Source organism: Crinia signifera, chromosome 3, assembly GCF_055691185.1.
Source record: "Crinia signifera chromosome 3, ASM5569118v1, whole genome shotgun sequence".
NCBI lineage: Eukaryota > Metazoa > Chordata > Amphibia > Anura > Myobatrachidae > Crinia > Crinia signifera.
The window spans coordinates 305,950,156-305,969,195 of NC_139219.1; the positions used below are offsets into that span (position 1 = coordinate 305,950,156).

A 19,040-nucleotide genomic window follows, 5' to 3' on the forward strand; every position below is an offset into this window, starting at 1 on the left:
AGCACTGCTGGTTAAATGTGATTGCTCATCTTAAAATTTTCTGACATCTGTGGATTCTTATCTCCACAAGAGTGAAAATGACCACAGTTCAAAGCTGTTGAGGGCTCTTGGTAAACTGCCCATCTTCCTTCATAGTTTTAGGAGAACGTGTTGCACCATCAACCATCCTTGCTGAGATTGGAATCTTTAGATAGAGGTGTTAAGCACATAAAGCACATATAGCAGTGGTTCCCAACCTTTTTTTTCTCCCGTACCCCTTGATTAGGCTTTTCATTGATGAGTACCCCTCCTCTCAATTTAAAATATAAACAGTACTTATGAGTGGAGTGGAAGTGAGCGGTATGTGTACCCTTATGCATGTCCTTATATTAAGGAGTAGCGGACAGGAATCGTGCCCTTCCGTGTCTGGCCGCTGGCTGTGTACTGTCTCCAGGGTTCCCACTAACACCTGTAGGATTAATGCCGCTTCTTCTTCCACCCGTGTCAGTGCAGGGCAGATTATCGCTGATGTCTGAGGGCAGCACGGGTAGCTACCAGTGGATTGCTGGTCAGGGAAAAGCACAATGAGACACTGATGACGCTGAAGACAGAACCATAAGAGACACAACATGGTTCTTCTCCATAGCAATGGGTCTTCTTTTGCCATCAAAATACTTTTTTTCATATTCCGCCATTACCAATATTATTTTCAAGTACCCCCAACTGGTCTGCAGAGTACCCCAGGTTGGGAACCACTGACATATAGGTTTATTAATGATGAAGCCACAAATTAAAACGTGACTTCAAAAGTGAAGATAAAAGATGACCACCTACAGATAGAGCCATCCTCATCTAGACCTTTAATAGGATTAAGTGAGTAATAGGATTACTTTGCTAATCCCCTACTGTATTGTTCTATGTACTGTATTGCAGCTGAGAAAACAATAGGCCATGGCTCACCATGGCTATCCAGAGAAGGCTGGATGGGGAGGACTTCATCTGTAAAGGCCGCCATACACTTTGCGATTTGGCCCCGATTTCACCCGATCCAGATGGATCGGGCAGTGAAATCGGACCAAATCGCAGGTTTTGACACCCGGTCCGACCCGATGCGCGGTCCCGTGCGCATCGGGTCAGAGTCGGGACGTCGGACCGGCTGCACATAAGATAAATCTTATGTGCAGCCGTGGGGACTCTGAGGACGCCGGCGAGGGAGGGGGGCGGGAGACGCCGGCGAGGGAGGGGGGCGGCAGGGGGAGCCGGAGCTGTCATGCTCCGTCCGGGTAGGGGGAAACGCCGCTAGTAGTGCGGACGCTGCGGGGGACACAGGCGGCAGTGACATAGAGCCGGGCGGGGGGAGCCGGGAGCTGTCAGCACTGAAAAAAAAAAAGCCCATACAATGAATGGGCAGCCTGTGATTGGCTAAGCGCTCTCTCAGCCTGTCAGCAATTGGCTGAGAGAGCGCTCAGCCAATCACAGGCTGCCCATTCATTGTATGGGCTTTTTTTTTTTCAGTACTGACAGCTCCCGGCTCCATGTTACTGCCGCCTGTGTCCCCCGCAGCGTCCGCACTACTAGCAGCGTGCGTCCGTCCCCCCAGCCGCCTTGCAGCATCCCCCGCCCGCCACCTCGATGTCCCTGGCCCCCCTGCTCGCTCCACATTGCAGCTTCCTGGGAGTTGCAAATGATACATCGCATGCAATTTATCATTTGCAAAACTTGGCACATCAAGTGCCAAATCGTGTGTCCCCCTCCCGGGGAGCTGCAGGGGGAAATCAGGTCCGACTTCTAAGGACAAGTCGGACTAATGTATGGGGGCCTTAATACGAATCGGCAGTTTAAACATTTTTTTCCCATTTGGTTACTTTGTTCTATCAACTGTTATACAATCTATATAACTGGTTGCACCTGCCCATTCTCATTCTGATTTGCATTGTTTTGGTTCTTCCCTTTGACCATTTTAACAGCATAAGAAGATAGAGTTCAGGACCTGTTAGTTACAATGTGCTGACTTGGAGGTTTAATTACTATCTGTCGTCTTTTTTTAAAGGCGTCAATAAATGTATCCCTCTTAAAATACTTTTATAGAGAGAACAGAGTGGGTGGGACTTTCAAATACAGCCAATAAAAACCTAGATACCTACTCATGCCTGTATACGGCACACTGTACAAGTGTGGAGGGCATAATTTTTGTTTGCACATTGTAACAAACACCCCCATTCATTTTCCTGTAACACAAAAAAAAGCCTATTAACTATGTGGGGGGAATGCACCAAAGCTTGGGGAGAAAAAGTGGAAAAATAAAGTATCAACCAATCAGCTTGTGACATTTTTCAAAATCAGCCTATATAATATCAGTTAAGTTCTGTCCAAAACTTGATGCATCTCCTTCTCAGTAACATGGACGGTGTGTTCCCAGGTATTTATCTGATAATATACGGAGTAAAATAAGACAAGATTTATTTATTAAAAGGATAAGTCTGTTTCTGTCGGCTTTAATATATCATTTAATTGGGCCTTTAGGATAACTTAATTAGCACTTGCCTAGCTGATTTAAATCATCAGATTAACTTTATTAACAATTCCCTGACCATCCTCTCTCCTAGCCAACAAATTGCTTTCTGCTCTACGTTGTTTTCTCGTCTCTCCCTGGCAGACTATGCCACATTTGGGTCTGGCCGCATTCAGCACTTCAATCTAATCAGAACAATAACCAAAGTCCGGTAACTAGTAATGACTCTATGAAAGAGCTGTCTATCGGTAAAGGATGGGGATCCTGTAAAATAAGTACACAGTACAAATCAGACATTTCAAAACGATAAACTGCAAAAGGTATTTTCTTTAGACCAGATCTTGTTGATTCAAAACAGCAGATAATACACATACAAATAACGCACACTATTTGTAACAGAGCTTAAAACACAAGTTAGACATGCATGTTAGTAAGCAGCATGCATTAGCATAACTCAAAGTGCAAAAAGTTACTTTCCAATACATAAAATAAAAATTTATGCCAGTTTCATAGGATCTCTGTCCAGCTCTTTCTTGATCGGGTAGGTTACTCCATAAACAGTCGCTCACAGGAAGTGGTGCCAGTTAAGTGCACCACAATTTTGGAATTAAAAGACAGTTGGGAGAAGGTTTCAGGGCAGCAGATTGAAGGGGTGTAGGTCGCCGGCGCCAAGTTAGATGCCTATTCTTGGTCATACATGTTTAGATAGACAGTGACGGGAGATTGACGGAAGGTAGGCATTGACGGGAACCTGGTCGATAGTTGCAAGGTCAACAGTTTTTTTGTCTTTTTTTTGGTGCCGGTTCACTTGGTTCCTACCATCATGGCGTAAGGAATATAATAGTGTGCCCAAAGCATGGTGACCGCAGCGAGCCATACAAGGGGATACGACCACTCTTACATTTGGCACAAAAAAAAAAAAAGAGGAAAAACCTGTGTCTACCTAGCTCCTGTTGACCAGGTTCCCATCGATGCTTACCTTTTGTTGATCACCCATCACTGTATCTAAACGTGGACAACCAAGTATAGGCATTTAACCATATGCCATCAACCTCTAGTGGTCGACCATGGTATTGTCAACCTAATCATGGTTCATGGTCGATTTCATATACCATAACCTTAGGAGAAGGGAGAGATCGCTTTACATACATATAGCGATATCTAAATATATCTATATATAGATATATTATTGTAGCCCTAACCCTATTTGCTTAATTCCAACATTAAAATGGACTGTTAACTTCTCCTTAACCTCCGCAGTGTTGATATTATGTACATGTTGATATTGTACAGGTCAACATTTTAACTGTCGAAATTCAAGCTACGTTTGATACGGCCCTAACTGCTGCATGCTATGAATTGCCCACTAATTCAGGCTCTAGGTTCTTCTATGAGATTACATTTAAAGCCGGATGTATTGCGGTGCTGGAAGACAACCAAACAAGGGTAAACGTACTAAGATGGGAGTTCTTTTGAAGATGGGATGCAGCGATGAGCAACCAATCAGAATCTACTGTACTTCCTATTTAGAATCTTCTAGAATATAGAATCTTCAGTAGAACTCCTATCTTAGTTAAGTTACTCCTGAGAGTTTATTTTTGAAGGAGTAGTCATTTACAAAACTGTAAATTACATTCCCCTTAAAAAAAAAACCACACAAGTTTGTCCGGTATCCCACACAGCAATTACTCTGGCCCTACATTTAGTGTGCATAATGAATCGGGGAAAAGATACAGTGGGTGGAATTCAATTGCGGGTGATGGCATCAGCCCCAGCCGAATCAGTGCAGCAAGAAAATCACTTTACAGCAGGCCAAACTTAAACAAAACAGCTGGCTGCCCCATAACGTAGTGAACATTTTTTGGTGAATTCGGGAGGGGTACATGATGCTTCAATTGCTATTCATATTCTTCACCCTCAATTAAATTCTCGCCAGAGAAAGAGAGATAGAATTTTTTTGAAAATGATAGAAAATATATTAATTTTTAGTTTCAATTTCATAATTGCAGAAACTTAAGGAAAACTAGTACTAAACTGAAGATATAATTTCTACAATTTGAATCACTTTATTAAAAAAAAAAAAATGATCAGATTTATTATTATTTATTCAATTACGAAACCGGCACAAAATGTATTTAGTAAAAATCTAAAAAGAATGCAAACACCATCGTTGTTAATTCACTATACACGCATGCACCGGAAACAGATTTGCAACAACTTAAGACTTTTTCTTCGCAATTTTCTAAACATATTGCATGGCAAAGTAACCAATGTTCTGGCATGGTGAAAGTGAAATACAAGAAAGGAACCACAGCTGACCTTAGTCAATTTAGCCTAAAAAATTCTGCCAACAATATATTTCTACCTAATCATGTGTTTAACAGTGGTTAGAAAGTTATTGTGAAGGCTGCCAGAAGGCTACCTAAGTCCGAAGGAGGTCCAACCATGAGGCTGTGCTGGACTTGGATGTGATAAGGTGAGACCCTGGGGGAGTGTATTTTACAGATATTTGGTTATGTCCTAATACGATTATAGATAAGTGGATTGTTTTTGGCATAGAAGTTTGATTAGCCCGAGAACTACTCCATCTGGATCATTTCCACCCTCCATCCCTGATGTTTTTTAGTTTGCTATTGGGCAGGAGGAGTGTCAGATCAGTGGCCTTTGTGGTACATAGATGGTATACATCACAGAACTGCTTGACTGTTACCGCACATATGGAGATCGGCAACACCTCCCTGCCCAGTGAGTCTGTTTTGGGGTGGGGGCAGGTGGAAACCATTTTGATAGAATGATGCCCAGGTTTTGTATTTCGGGCCACTGTAGGGAGACCGCTTGGCGATATGTCCACCTCCGCTCGTGTCAGCATGCTTTTCTCTTCTAAATTGATGACCATGTAAACCCAAATTACCGGCAATGGTTTATTATGTTATATTTATGGGTGTTTGGAGTCTGACTGGTATCTCATAGTTGACGTGTCATTAAGGGGTCATGTCGTGAAAAATCTATCTTCAAAACTTAAGGCCCCCATACACTACCGCGATTAAGGGCGATTTCACCTGTTCCCGATGGATCGGGCTGTGAAATCAGACCTAACCGGATGCCTTTGTCGTCCACTGGGGTCCAATGCTCGGTCCCATGCATGCAGGTCTGACCCTCGGAGGTCGCAGTAGTTTATGGCCAGCTTTACAAGTCACTCTTGTGGTTCTACAACATTTATGTAGAACCACACAATTTCTAGCAGTACACTTTGAAGAAGCCAATTTATTAAAATGTAGCAGCTGCCTTGGTCTCTGAATGGGGCTGATGCATGTTTAATGCAATCAGTGCAACATTGTTGAGTGATTTATTTTTGTCTCACTTATCATTGGTCCAGAGCAGATAACACTAGGAATATTTGATAAGCGACCATGCAGTGTGTGATTCTATAAATTCTTAGACAAGGGCGGGCCAGTGATGTCACAGCAACTCAAATGACTGCATCAAAGCTCCTTGTGATGCTAAGCTAAACATATAAGCTGTATCACAGCTATTATTAAAGTTGCCTTTGAAGTCCTTTACTTCAACAGATATGTAAGCTAGACCATATGCATGTTACGGTCATTAAAATATATATACATTTTAAAGTTTGGTTCAGTCACTTCCTTTAAACACATGAATAGATAGAATTATACACAATCCAATTACAGATTTAATTAACCAAGTCACGATTTTACTTTCACACACTGAACTTCGAGACATCTAGAGTGCTTGCAAACCTTGGAGAGGACATGCTGCAGATCACATGCAAGGTGGTGTTAGTAAAGATGCCATCACAGTTAAAAGCAAGAGATGTGCTCACTTTCAAAGTCAAGGAAAAAGTTTGGTCCCTGATCAAGCTCTGTGCATGTAAGAACTTTTAAAAGATTTCCCATTTGGCTCCTGAAAAATAAGAGGAGGAGGAGAGAAAACACAAAGGAAAGAGGTGCTAAGTGGGTGAGATTTAAAGAAACATGCAAGCAGATATCATTCTCCAGTGCAAAGATGACACGACGCGTTTCACCACCTCAGCCCAGGAAGTGAGAGTTAATGGGCCACCTATTGTCTCGTGATACATTTGTGAAACTTACTTTCAAAATCCAGGAAAAAATGTGGATAATTTTCAATTTCCCTGGTTAGCACCTTAAGTAGATTACCCATCCTAGCAAACCTGGTGGATGTAATACAAAATGGTACACAATTATCAATGCATAAATGAATATTATCGATTAGGAGCATGCCTGTTACTCTTCTTTATGCGTTTGTAATTAGCATAATTTTTTTTTTTTTAAACGTTTAAAAAGGTAAATGTTCAACTATAACAGAACCAATTTATTGGGGTGTGCACGTTCTTTTACAAATAAACTGCACACAATCGAGATGTGCCATATTCAAGGGCAACGCTAACAAGATACAGTACTCTGGCAGATAATTTAAACACACCGTGACAAAGCCACGAGGAAACTAGACATGATCGCCAAAGCATTGAAAGTAGCAGGATGGCATGTACAAGTGAATAAATAGGTTATCTGTAAAAAGGCAGAAAAATCCATTAGGTATGCAAAATAACAGCTACAAAGGCCAATGGCTCCTACACACGGGACGATTTCAGGGCATTTTCGAAGCAAATCTAATCGCTTAGAAAATGCCCCTACATTGCTCCTCGTGTAGGGGCCATAGCAAAAGCACGCTGGATATTTATTGGTCAGGACCTTCTCACTGGAGAACACTGGCCCTGACAGATCGTTCAGCACAAAGTGCTGACACATACTGTAGCTGTGTGCTGAGCAATCTTGCTGAGCGTTCTGGGCAACCTATTATCGCTCAGCACATCTCCCCGTGTGTAGGCCCCTTAAGTGGCGCCAATGAGAAAGATATGTAAAACTTAAAACATTTGAAGTGTTTTTATGTGTTGTAGTTAGTGGTGATTACCATAGCACTTGTCATTAAATGGGGTGTTAACCTTCATGGTAGACATGTCCCCTGTAATCAGATGCTGATTCCGCTGGATTGTTTTACCTAGAAAACCTAGACTATAAAAGTGTGCCTTGACAACGGAGGTTGGGAATTCCTTCGCTACAGACATCGGAAACCAACTAGACTGGATAGAAATCAAGAACACTGGTTATACAGGGGCTAATTTACTGTATTATCCAGTTAAAACGCTTGTGGCGTATAATAAATGGTGCTCCAGAAAATCATCTAGTAAAGGGCAGGTGTTTGAAAAATGACCGTTGGGACTTGATTGAAGCACCATGCAAAAACATTTTTAAAAAATTATCACTCGTTGATAAATGACCTCTCTTGTATTTTGTATTGATGAGTAATTTCTACAATTCCATCCAAAAAGTTCACAAAGAACAAATATAAGCAGGATCCTGTGGTTATTTACAAATAAACAGATACAGTACAGTCACCTCTGGCCCCCAAGCATTTTCTTGTGTCGTCTTGCACTAAATTTGACATTAAGGGGGGTATTCAATCTGTGACAATATTTCCGAGAGGTGGGAATATCGCGACTATCCTATTCAATGCTGCAGTTTCCAAAAGCATTGAAGGTGGTCAGTTTCAACTTTTTGTAAAGTCTAATCTCTTTTTGCTGATCAGCAGACTTTGACTCTCAACAGTGGAAATTGAATTCTGACTGTTGATTTAATGTTGGAAGCCGGTGAAAATGGACGGTATTACCATTGTCAGGATGATCTGACAGTCAGAATCCCAGATTGCATACCCCCTTAGTTGTATCAGATTACTCTCCATTTAAACTTTGTAATTAATCCCATCTGTTTACATACAGAGGACCTAAAGGTGCCCACACACTGTGCAATACGTGTACAAGACCACACAGCGTCTAGTTCAAATCACATGCGATACACTGAAAAAGTGCACGTTTTTAACTAGATTTGATGCGATCTAGAACAAAAAGGATGTGCAGGCAGTAGTTTTTGCAGGAGCGTGCATCGCAGCCTATATTGGAAACATGGTGCGATTCGAACTACATGCGATTCGTTTTGAACTAAAAATTTGAAACGCATGCGACCATTGCACCACCGTGTATGGGCACCATTACAGATAAAATCATAAACATACATACAGATTATTCATAATCTGAAATGCTAATTATTTGCCCATATCAAACAGATATTCAAGATCTCTAAAAACAAATAATAGGTTTGACCAGTCCTCAATAGGGTACATTAATACAACAACATTAGACTAATAAAATATGTAAATTAAATATTCAACACATTTTTCTGATAACAGGACAAAAAGGAAATTAAACATGTAATACAAAGAGCAAAACCATGTAATAAATTCTGCATCTCTCAGGTTAATGTACTGAATTCCACCTAATACTCAAGCTCATGGGTTCGCAAACCCAGTCCTTAGCACTGCACACAGGCCATGTTTTTCTGGTCAGCTGTGGATTTTTAAAATGTGACAGTTGGTGATACACCGTGCACCTACCTGGTGACCTGGAAAACATGACCCATGTGGGATCCTCAGAACTGAGATTGAGGACCACTGCTCTCGGAGATGTTTGTGGGGTGTTTGCAATGGTTCGATTTTAAGTAGCACTATATTTACTTTTTAGTTATTAAAGTGGTGCACATATATTCCGCAGTGCTTTTATAGAGAATATCCGGCTCTTCACATCAGCCCCTACCACACACATATACATATACTGTATGGGTTCATTTGCTTGTCAGGAGCCAATTATCCTACCAGTATGTTTTTTGGATTGTAGGAAGTGCCGAAAGAAAACCACACAAACAGGGATAACATGGAAGCTTCAAGGAGTTAGGTACTTGGTGGGAATAGAAGCCAAGATCTTAAGGCCCCCATACACAGTCTGATTCAATATAAGCAGCAAACATTGTCAACACTAAGGTAAGTGGGGGGGGGGGGGGGGGGGGTGTTATAGGTTCAACTGCCGGCAAAGTGTAAATTTCCATAGTAATGCCATTCAGACTCGCACAATTCGGTTGATTTGCACCCCTATGGGGTAAGTAGAAGTTTTGTACAGGTTCTCACTATTTGGAATTCACAATGGTCAACCTACTTCCTTATTTAGAGAGTGCCAGGTATTTGCTTTTTGATATAGATATACATTTATTATAAAATACAAATATTATATACACCATTATCAACTACTACATAAAGGATCTGTGATGTTAATAATAATAATGATGATGATGATAATAGTTTTACCTAGATCTAGCTACAAGTTTCCAACTTTCTTGGCTGTGAGAAGAACGGTAAAAGGAGGAAAATCTATTTAAAAACTTGATAAGAAGGACGCAGCCATCGCGTAATAAAAACTTCCCACTAAAGAAAGAGCGCATAGTTTATCCAAAGTTCAGTTTATTTTGTTATAACTTTTTAAGTAACTCGAACATGCCCAGCATCAACAAATCTAAGAGGGAAGATGAATGCACTTGTCTGGTTAAAGAAAACTTGTTTTTATTTTCTGTTAATATATGTGCGCGATATGTAACATTATCTAAATTGTGAAAGGCAGTGAAAGGCATTTGTTTACTTTCCCTGGAACGCGGCATCTCCCGGGGGCTCGCTGGTTATGTGATTAGCCGAGTGATGTGAATTAAATGCACACGTTTGTTTAGTGAATGCTCAGAGACTTTAAATGCAATAAACGTGTACACATTACGCGGCAGACGGGAGCTGGAGACTGCGGCTTCTGCTGCTAAGTAGGCAAATCCCCAGCTCAATGGCCCTTTCTGCCGCTGTCTATAGGAACATGTCAGACAACATGAAAAAGTGTTTCCTAAATAATATGCCCGTGAGTAGCAGCCTGAACGCTGTGACCTGAACTTGGTTAAACTCCAGTCTCCATGCGTTTCTTGTGCTTTTCATGCCTATGTCAATGCAGGACCACAACTTATATGGTACACTGTGCAGCCCCCTATGAATCGTGACATTCAACTCGCAAACCGCAGCTGCGGTTCCGGCACAACGTAAAAAAAAGGACGAACTGTTACGAGGACATTCCATGATTGCTCAACGAAATTTAAAAAACGGACACCGTCAAAAAATAAAAATGTATTTGTATTTAGTGTAATGGAATAATAAAATAAAAAGTTTGTGGTACCCTTTTAGTCTCTATTTTTATTGATTTGAAGGGTGTGTGTGTGCGCCCCTCGGTCATTGCATCGCCCAAAGAACTCTATGCAGCATTAGTCAGAGATGTATCCGGCCTTCTAGAAAGATTATGGGGACAGATAGATCTTCCTGTCTGGTCATCTTGCTACAGCAATGTAAAATCTTCAGCTTCGCATGCAATATATTGCATTTGACGGACCACGGTAAATCAAACATAATTAACAATTCTGGACTTCTGCTTCCGATACAATAGTCCTTATTGGTGATATGTCAAAGTCACCCTGCCCCCTGTCCTTACGTGTTTCCAGCGGTGGTTCCCAGGAGGAGCAGCTCTTGCGCTATTTGTTCTAAGAATAAATGGCGGCACAGGTGGTGTATATCAGACTTGGCACCACATTGGTTATCAGTTGGGATGCTGCAATGTTTAGCTGCAGGTCTGAGTTACCCACCACGGGGAGAGAGGGGAGCGTCTCACCTTGGATACAGCTAACTGCTTATATAATTATAGGATTAGGACTCTTGAGCAGGAAGCAGATGCACCCGAGTGACACCAAACTGTATCAATCTATAAACGTAGCTTCCTTTTGATGGGCCAGACTAATAAAACACACTGGTGCGCACACTCCCTAATCAGGTTACGCCAGGTACTTCAGGAGACGGAATTCCAGGAAGCCAGCAGCTCAAATGTCCGATTTCCAGGGGAAATATATAAACGTTCTCTGTGGAAACAAGGTAACGCGGTCACTAGGTCGACCCTATTATAGTCGACATGCATTGGGTCGACATGGCACAGTGGTCGAATAAAACCATGCCCAAAGCATGGTGGAGGCTGGTGGTTGGCGATCCGACCGCCAGGCCCCCGCTAGACGAGGCGGGCTTTATCTGTATGTAGGAACTAACTGATCTGTTGAGTTTGCCATCAAATCATAGGGTACTTGTGTAGTATCACGGCTCCCATGATGGGCATCGTACAGGGAAAAATCGCATCGCATGCGATGTGATGTGATGCGATGCGATGTCATTTTTCACTGAAATCATGGACATGTGTTAAAATCATGTAAAATGCACCCCAAATGTCATTTTTCACACTGTACCACCCCCACCCCGCGAGGGGACACTGATACCTGTGAAGCCCGCGAGGGGACACTGATACCTGTGAAGCCCGCGAGGGGACACTGATACCTGTGAAGCCCGCGAGGGGACACTGATACCTGTGAAGTTATCCGCGTCCCCTCGCGGGGCTCGGTGGCTCGCTGCGCTTGCCACACTTTCTATTCTCAACTCCACGCCGACGTGGATAGTGGGGGTATGAAAAGGTCGTAGGACGCGTACCACCGCCGCTCGCCACGCTTCGGGTTGGCATTGATAGTGGGGGTGGTACAGTGTGAAAAATTACATTTGGGGTGCATTTCACATGTTTGCTACTAATTTAAATGCATTTGGATGCATTTGTGATAAAAATCGCATGCCATCGCATGCGATTTTTTTATTTAAAAATGCATAAAAAACCCGGTAAAATCGCATCGCATGCCACTACATATGGCATGCGATGGGAGCCGTGAAGGTATACAAGTACCAATCATAGTTGCCTCCCCTCCTGCATTGTGCAGGAGACTCCCTGAAATAACAGCAATGTCCCTCTCTCCCTCATGTCACCTATCCCACATTACACTGTTACATCATAGTTACCTCCCCTCCTGCATTCTGCAGGAGACTCCCTGACATAGCAGCAATCTCCCTCTCTCCCTCATTAGTCTAGCAATCTCCCCCTGTCACCTAGCCCACATTACACTGTTACATCATAGTTACCTCCCCTCCTGCATTGTGCAGGAGTATCCCTGACATAGCAGCAATCTCCCTCTCTCCCTCAGTCTAGCTATCTCCCTCATTTCACTTAGCCCACATTACACTGTTACATAATAGTTACCTCCCCCTCCTGCATTGTGCAGGAGACTGCCTGAAATAACAGCAATCTCCCTCTCTCCCTCATTAATCTAGCAATCTCCCTCAAGTCACCTATCCCACATTACACTGTTACATCATAGTTACCTCCCCTCCTGCATTGTGCAGGAGTATCCCTGACATAGCAGCAATCTCCCTCTCTCCCTCATTAGTCTAGCAATCTCCCTCATGTCACCTATCCCACATTACACTGTTACATTTTTTGGGAAAAAAGGAATGAGAGACTTATACAGTTAAATCAGGGGTGGCCAAACCTCTCCTCAAGATCTACCAACGGTGCATGTTTTCCAGGCAACCTGTGGATCTCTATAGTAGGAATGAATGCAGCATGTTTTAAAATGTGACAGTTAGTAATGACTACAGCTGTGCACCAGCTAGGTAACCTGGAAAACGTGGACCGTTGGTAGATCTCGAGGACCGGTTTGGCCACCCCTGATTTAAATGGAATCATCAGCACCCACACTTCTAGGCGCCACATTCACAATCTCTCCATATAGGGAACTAGACATGCCCTTCGGGTGGAGCATGACACGCCCCCTCAATGGGGCGCTGTGCAAAATTCGACTACCAACTATAATCTCCCTGAAACTAGTTTTAAAAAGTAGGCAAGTATGCATCAAATATGCATCCCTGTAACTCTTCAATAGGAACCATGGTCATAAGGAAAACCAGCGGCCAAAAACTGAACATATTTCTTCTTTTTATTAAGATTTTTTTATTTCATCCAAGCTTTATTGACACTTTCTAAAGACTGTTCTGATCCCCCGCCTTGTACAACCCTTAACACTACAGAGCATCTACTTTAAATAAAGTAACATTTATTCAAAGTCACGCGCATCTTATGTACATCTATTACAACTGTGAGTCCCTTAAGACTGAAATACTTATTGCTGTATATAACCTACCCCAAGAATAATCTTTATATTTTCAGCAGTTACTGGGTAATACCAAATGTGCCTCGCATTTATATGATGTATATAATAGCATTTCGTAAGGAATAGGATGTCAAAAACACTTACTGCACTATTTAATAACTGAAAACAGCAGCTAATTGACTTTAGCATCAATCATATGTGGAACATTCCACAATAAACATTTCTTGCACTCTCTGCAGAGAAAAGACAATCTAACTCTAAAGCATTATTGTACAAAGAAAGGTATTGTGCGGTCGAGCCAGCGAAGCTAAACACGCACACATAAGCAGACATTGTACAGCTGTTTTGACAACCCGGCAATGCTACTCCCATGGATTTCCTGCGAAGGAGACGTTTAAAACTCACAGACTGGCCTATAGACGTTAACTGGTGTAATATAGTTCATGTGAAAATGTCAGAGGGGGTCTACTGTCTGTCTTCTACTGCCCCCTGCTGTTTGGTAGAAATGCAGAATTGTAAAAAAAAAATAAATAAACCAAAACACAAAACCCAACAACTGTAATATGCTTGTTGTCTACGAATAATAAAAATTGATATTTATACTGACTTCGACAGATGCATTGTGGATATTAAATTTAGCCCATAAATTGCTTTCATTTAATGCCAAACATTTACAATCACCCAGAGACTGTTAAGTGTTAAATACATTGGTGGAGATTTAAATGCAGCAAAACAAAACAGCAGCAATATTGTTTTGTAATGTCACATAAAGCAGGTTTTTATTTTATTTTAATCCCCTGTCCTTCACTTCTATCATACAGTGGGTATGGATCATTAGGTCGACATGACATTAGGTCGACATGGTGTTTTTCACAGTTTTTTTACCTGAATGTCGACACAGTCAACATGGACACTGAAACGTAGCACCGCGTCTGCTCGCCAAGCTTCGGGCACGGTGCCTCACTACTTTTGACACACTGTTATATTCTCCCTCCGCGCCCTAGTGGATGCTAGGGCATGAAATACTGCCCGTCAGCACATGTTGTGTCGACATGGACACCGAAACGTAGCGCTGCGCTCGCCATGTTTCAGGCACGGTGCCTTACTACCCTATTTTATTCTCCCTCCACGCCCTAGTGAGTGGTAGGGCATATAATACCGCCTGTCAGCACACGACTGCTCAAAAAACAGTGAAAAACACCATGTCGACCTAATGCTTGTGTCGACCTAGAACCATGCCGACCTTTTCTGCATGTCAACCTAACGGTGTCGACCCAATGACCGTGTCCCCATACTGTGCAGAACCTCTGATAAAAAACATGTCAGAGCTGGCCTGGAAACAGCTGCTTATTAAATTGCCAAATCTCTCAAAATCCATTATCATATGGCATGTTGTTTTACGAAGTGTCCACCGGGTGGTGCAAAATGCTAACATATATGAACAATGCACAGAGTCTTGCTCAGAGAACTGCAATGCTCAATGATCTACACCTGCTTATTCCTACGTATCTATATGTGTCTGTATTATTAGTATTATTTAGGATCGAAATATGCATGCGCAGCCCAGCACCAGATTGTGCAGCTGTGGCATAATGTTAGAGGTTATACTGCCCAGCCACCCACCTGCCCCCAACTTAAGCTGTTCCCAGCATGTCGCGGTGTCCGAGGGCCAATCCCAGAATTGATCTCTCTGGGGTTCAAAAAAAAAAAAAAAAAAAATCGTCCGGGATTGGCCTCTCTAGCTGGTATACAATACAACAATATACTTCTACAGTATATTGTTTGAATAGAATACACCAAACAGAAAGCGAAAACCATTGCAAGACATTCAACACCATTTGAAAAGCCATCATCAACTGACAATCCATGAACCTTTTTGGGAAGTTTCAGTACATAGCACAATACAAACTTTTGCCCATTTTTGGACGTAGCTAAATTCTGATGCCATATACCTGCGTGGCAATAGCGCGCAAGGATCCAAGGGAAACTTGTGCGGATAATTGAATCCCTTCCTTTGACTACAGCTGTTGCGAAGGAGAGGTAGGGCAAAGCTTGGGTGGGGGCTGTTTGGAAAGTGAGTGCATTTCTCCCAACTGACCCTATTTTGACAGGATAGTCCCAATTTGAGGGTGCTGTCCCATCTATGGACAGCTATGTAAACTTCCACAGATACTTACTGCACGCACACATAATAAGAATTGTATTTTTTTTTTTATAGCGCTCTTTTTACAATAGGACTCAAGGCGCTTAACAGATGGAATGAATGTAATACAGTACAGGAACAATGAAGTACAGAAAAGCTGGTACTTGTTTCCTAGCAGGGCGCTCACTACGCAAATAGCTTAGTGTGCTATTCTGCGTAGGAAAATCGCATTGTGTACCGTCTATAGTGCTGTGCGATGCGATGTCCACGTTAACTGCACAGGAGTGCTTATACAATGAATAGGTTCGCATGGCACCAAATGCGATGCGATGTTTCATTGTACAAGCACCCATGCCATGAGAGGTGATGTGATGTGTGCATAGTATGTGATGGGTGCTTACAATTGTAAGCATCTGCACCTACACCATTGTTTAGCGTCAACCCCAGTATCCCCGCCACCCCGAAGTGAGGCGAGCGGCGGCGTAACTCGTTCTCCAAACTTTTCATACCCCCACTATCCACGTCGGCGTGAAGTCGATATTACATAGTATGGCGAGCGAAGCGAGCCACCGAGCCCGAAGCGTGGCGAGCGCCGCGAGGGTACGCGAAATACATGTAATCTCGCTGCGCTCACCACACTATCTAAAATCAACTCCACGCCGACGTGTATAGTGGGGGTATGAAAAGGTCGGAGGACGCATTCTGCCGCCACTCGCCACGCTTCGGGGTGGCTTGGATAGTGGGGGTGGCGTGGATAGTGGGGGGGTTTTAGGAACAGATTATACTCTCCGTCTATGGGAGTCATGGAATCCCAAGAGGGAGAGTAGCACCTGTAATTTGGAATCCTGGCTGTCGGCCACAGCAGATCATCCAGCACCAGGGCGTGAAATCGCATCGCACGGTAAAAACGTACCATGCGATGCGATTTCACTACGTTAGCGTATGTAGAAAATCTGGGCGCCGTGCTAGGAAACAAGTATCGAAAAACTTTTCATAAACTATATTTAAAGGAATTATGGAAATGCTGGAGTAAACAGGAAAGTCTTGTGTTTGTTTTTGAAAGATTTTAGAGTGGGGGGGGGGGGGGTCTCGTGAACTGTGCGTGGAAGTGAGTTCCATAGAGTCTGAGCAGCATTGCTAAAAGCTCAACCCCCAGATGAATTATGGGAGATTCTAGTTACTGCTAAAAGTCCTTCATCTACAGATCGTACTAATTTTGTGGGACAGTACGGAATCAGAAGCTGCTTCAGGAACCTTGCACCTTGGTCATGCAGGGCTTTGAAACTGAGTAATTCAATCTTGAAGATGATTGGCCATTTTATAGGCAGCCAGTGAAGGGAGTAGAGAATGGGAGTTATGTGGATAGAACGGGGCTGGTGGGGTAACAGTCTGGCAGCTGCGTTCTGTACCAGCTGTAATCGGTGCAGTTCTTTTGCTGGGGGATCAAGGTAGAGGCACATTGATAACTATACTGACAGATGAGCTCCTAATAATCTATGTGGTATATTTACTAAAGTGGGCGCATAGAAAGATACTAGATATTATCTTCTAAAGGGGGCTAGATGAATGCTAGGTAAAAATCTGGTTGCTATGGGAAACATTTCCACTTCTATAAATCCCACTTTAGTAAATGTACCCTCTGGGTGCAGCACTACACGGACTCCTGGATAAAATGAGTTTTATTATAGATTCCAGTGTATCTCACACCACAGGCGCCCATGACAGAACACACGGGGAGGAGCTACGCCACTCATCACAAGTGCCAACTCCTTTATACATGTTTTATGGACACGTCTTTGGTCTCAGTAAAAGCCACTTATTGCCCTGTATATTAGGCCTCATGGCTAAAGTAACAGGTGTGTCCAGCATCTGCTCCTATTACCAGGAGGTGTTGACCACTACATACACACATTGGGGCTGTCACTTTACAATTAGCAATAAAGCTACAACATGAATGCTTAATGAGAGGCTGGGGGGTTGGCCATGTAGTACAGACGATCGAGTCCTGACCCCGCAGCAATACCCCGATAAGTGCTCTACACCCAAATATCCGTCACACAGGAATCTGAGGTCAGCAGCTCCTGAGAATCTCTACTCATTTTCTACAAGTCCACTTAGCAGTATAGAGCACATACATGTACAAAGGTCCGTGCGTGACCATTTTAGCATACACTGGCATATGTACAAGAGTGTTGCATGGTTCTAGAATGTCAACACTCACGCTAATACGATCAAATACGACTTCCGCCAAACTCGGAAGAACTTTCCATAGACATCACTCAAACACGGGAATTTATCAGAAATTGTGTTTGAAAACACACATGGCCAAAATACACTATTGGAATAAATGTGTACCCTTAAATGCCAGAACCCTCCCCTCCGGGGGTCCTGTAAATGACAGTACCCACAAGGGGTCTTTCATTTGCAGGTGCCATGCTGTATGTTAGAGATGGGTCGTTCGCGAACTAACCAGATCTTTTGAACGTATCTCTCCCAAGAACGAATGAGCCGCCAAGCCCAAAAAGGTGATCCGTTTCAGTTTACAATGCACTTTCCTGATCTCAGTGCTGCCACCTGTGGCAGCTGAGATGTACTACCTCTGTAGACTGAGTACAGTGCTGTGACTACAAGTGATAGAAAGATTAGCTGCTGCTGCCAGGGATGGCCATCGGTGCAGACGCCATCGATGGTTGCCATCGATGGTGATTCTGCACCCAGCCATCGATCAGTGTTTTTACTCGGTCATGTATTTCCCCCTTTTTTTTTTATCAAGCGAGTCGAGGAGTTGTCTAAAAGATACGTATCTTTTCGCTGAGAGCTCCGCCGGATCCGGGCTTGGCTTAATGTTCCGTTTTGGCCATCTCTACTGTATGTACATAGATCGATGTTGGTGTCCGTCATACATACACAGAGAGACAGATGGCAGGCACATAAGGGGGAATGCAGTAGGGTGCAAATTGTTGCTGTGCGTAAATGTCGGCAATTGTAACCTTGCGTTTTACTCAAAAATGCTCGCAACCCTATGGTGTAGAGCTGCTGCCCATTTTTGGCCAGGTGAATGGAATCGCTGTCAATTCAATAGACGTGGAACACACAGCAACACCCAGAACAGAGTACTAAAATAATGGGCATTATGTGGCCAGTGACACGCCATGTCCCCAGCGGGGCCAGTGTCCCCGCTGGGGACATGGGGAAATTATGCTAGCCATAATAGCATTTTGTTATAAACAATCAGAGAGGAAACAAATGATTCATATGTGGTCATAATCCGATTTTCCCATTTCACATTACAAGTTCTGACCATTCCAGATAGGATTATCCAGCAAATCAGAAAACATGTTCTAGCAATTCCATTTAAAAACAATCTGGAAGAACACGTGTGGCCTCCATAGCTGTACAGGGGCGGTCAGTCCCATGACAAAGGTTTATT

At 43.0% G+C, this 19,040-nt stretch overlaps 1 protein-coding gene across 4 annotated transcripts in view; it reads right to left on the reverse strand.

Moving 5' to 3' along the window:
- CYRIA (CYFIP related Rac1 interactor A) overlaps nucleotides 1–19,040 on the reverse strand; it is an 87,318-nt gene that overhangs the window by 25,509 nt on the left and 42,769 nt on the right. For 2 of the 4 annotated variants that reach the window (XM_083178572.1, XM_083178573.1), the window contains exon 3: nucleotides 6,601–6,680. In XM_083178572.1, the coding sequence (XP_083034698.1) occupies nucleotides 6,601–6,670 (70 nt within the window). In that variant the 5' untranslated portion in view covers nucleotides 6,671–6,680. Of the gene's footprint in view, nucleotides 1–6,332; nucleotides 6,413–6,600; nucleotides 6,681–19,040 lie in introns of all 4 variants that reach the window. The other 2 variants (XM_083178570.1, XM_083178571.1) reach the window with 1 other exon arrangement.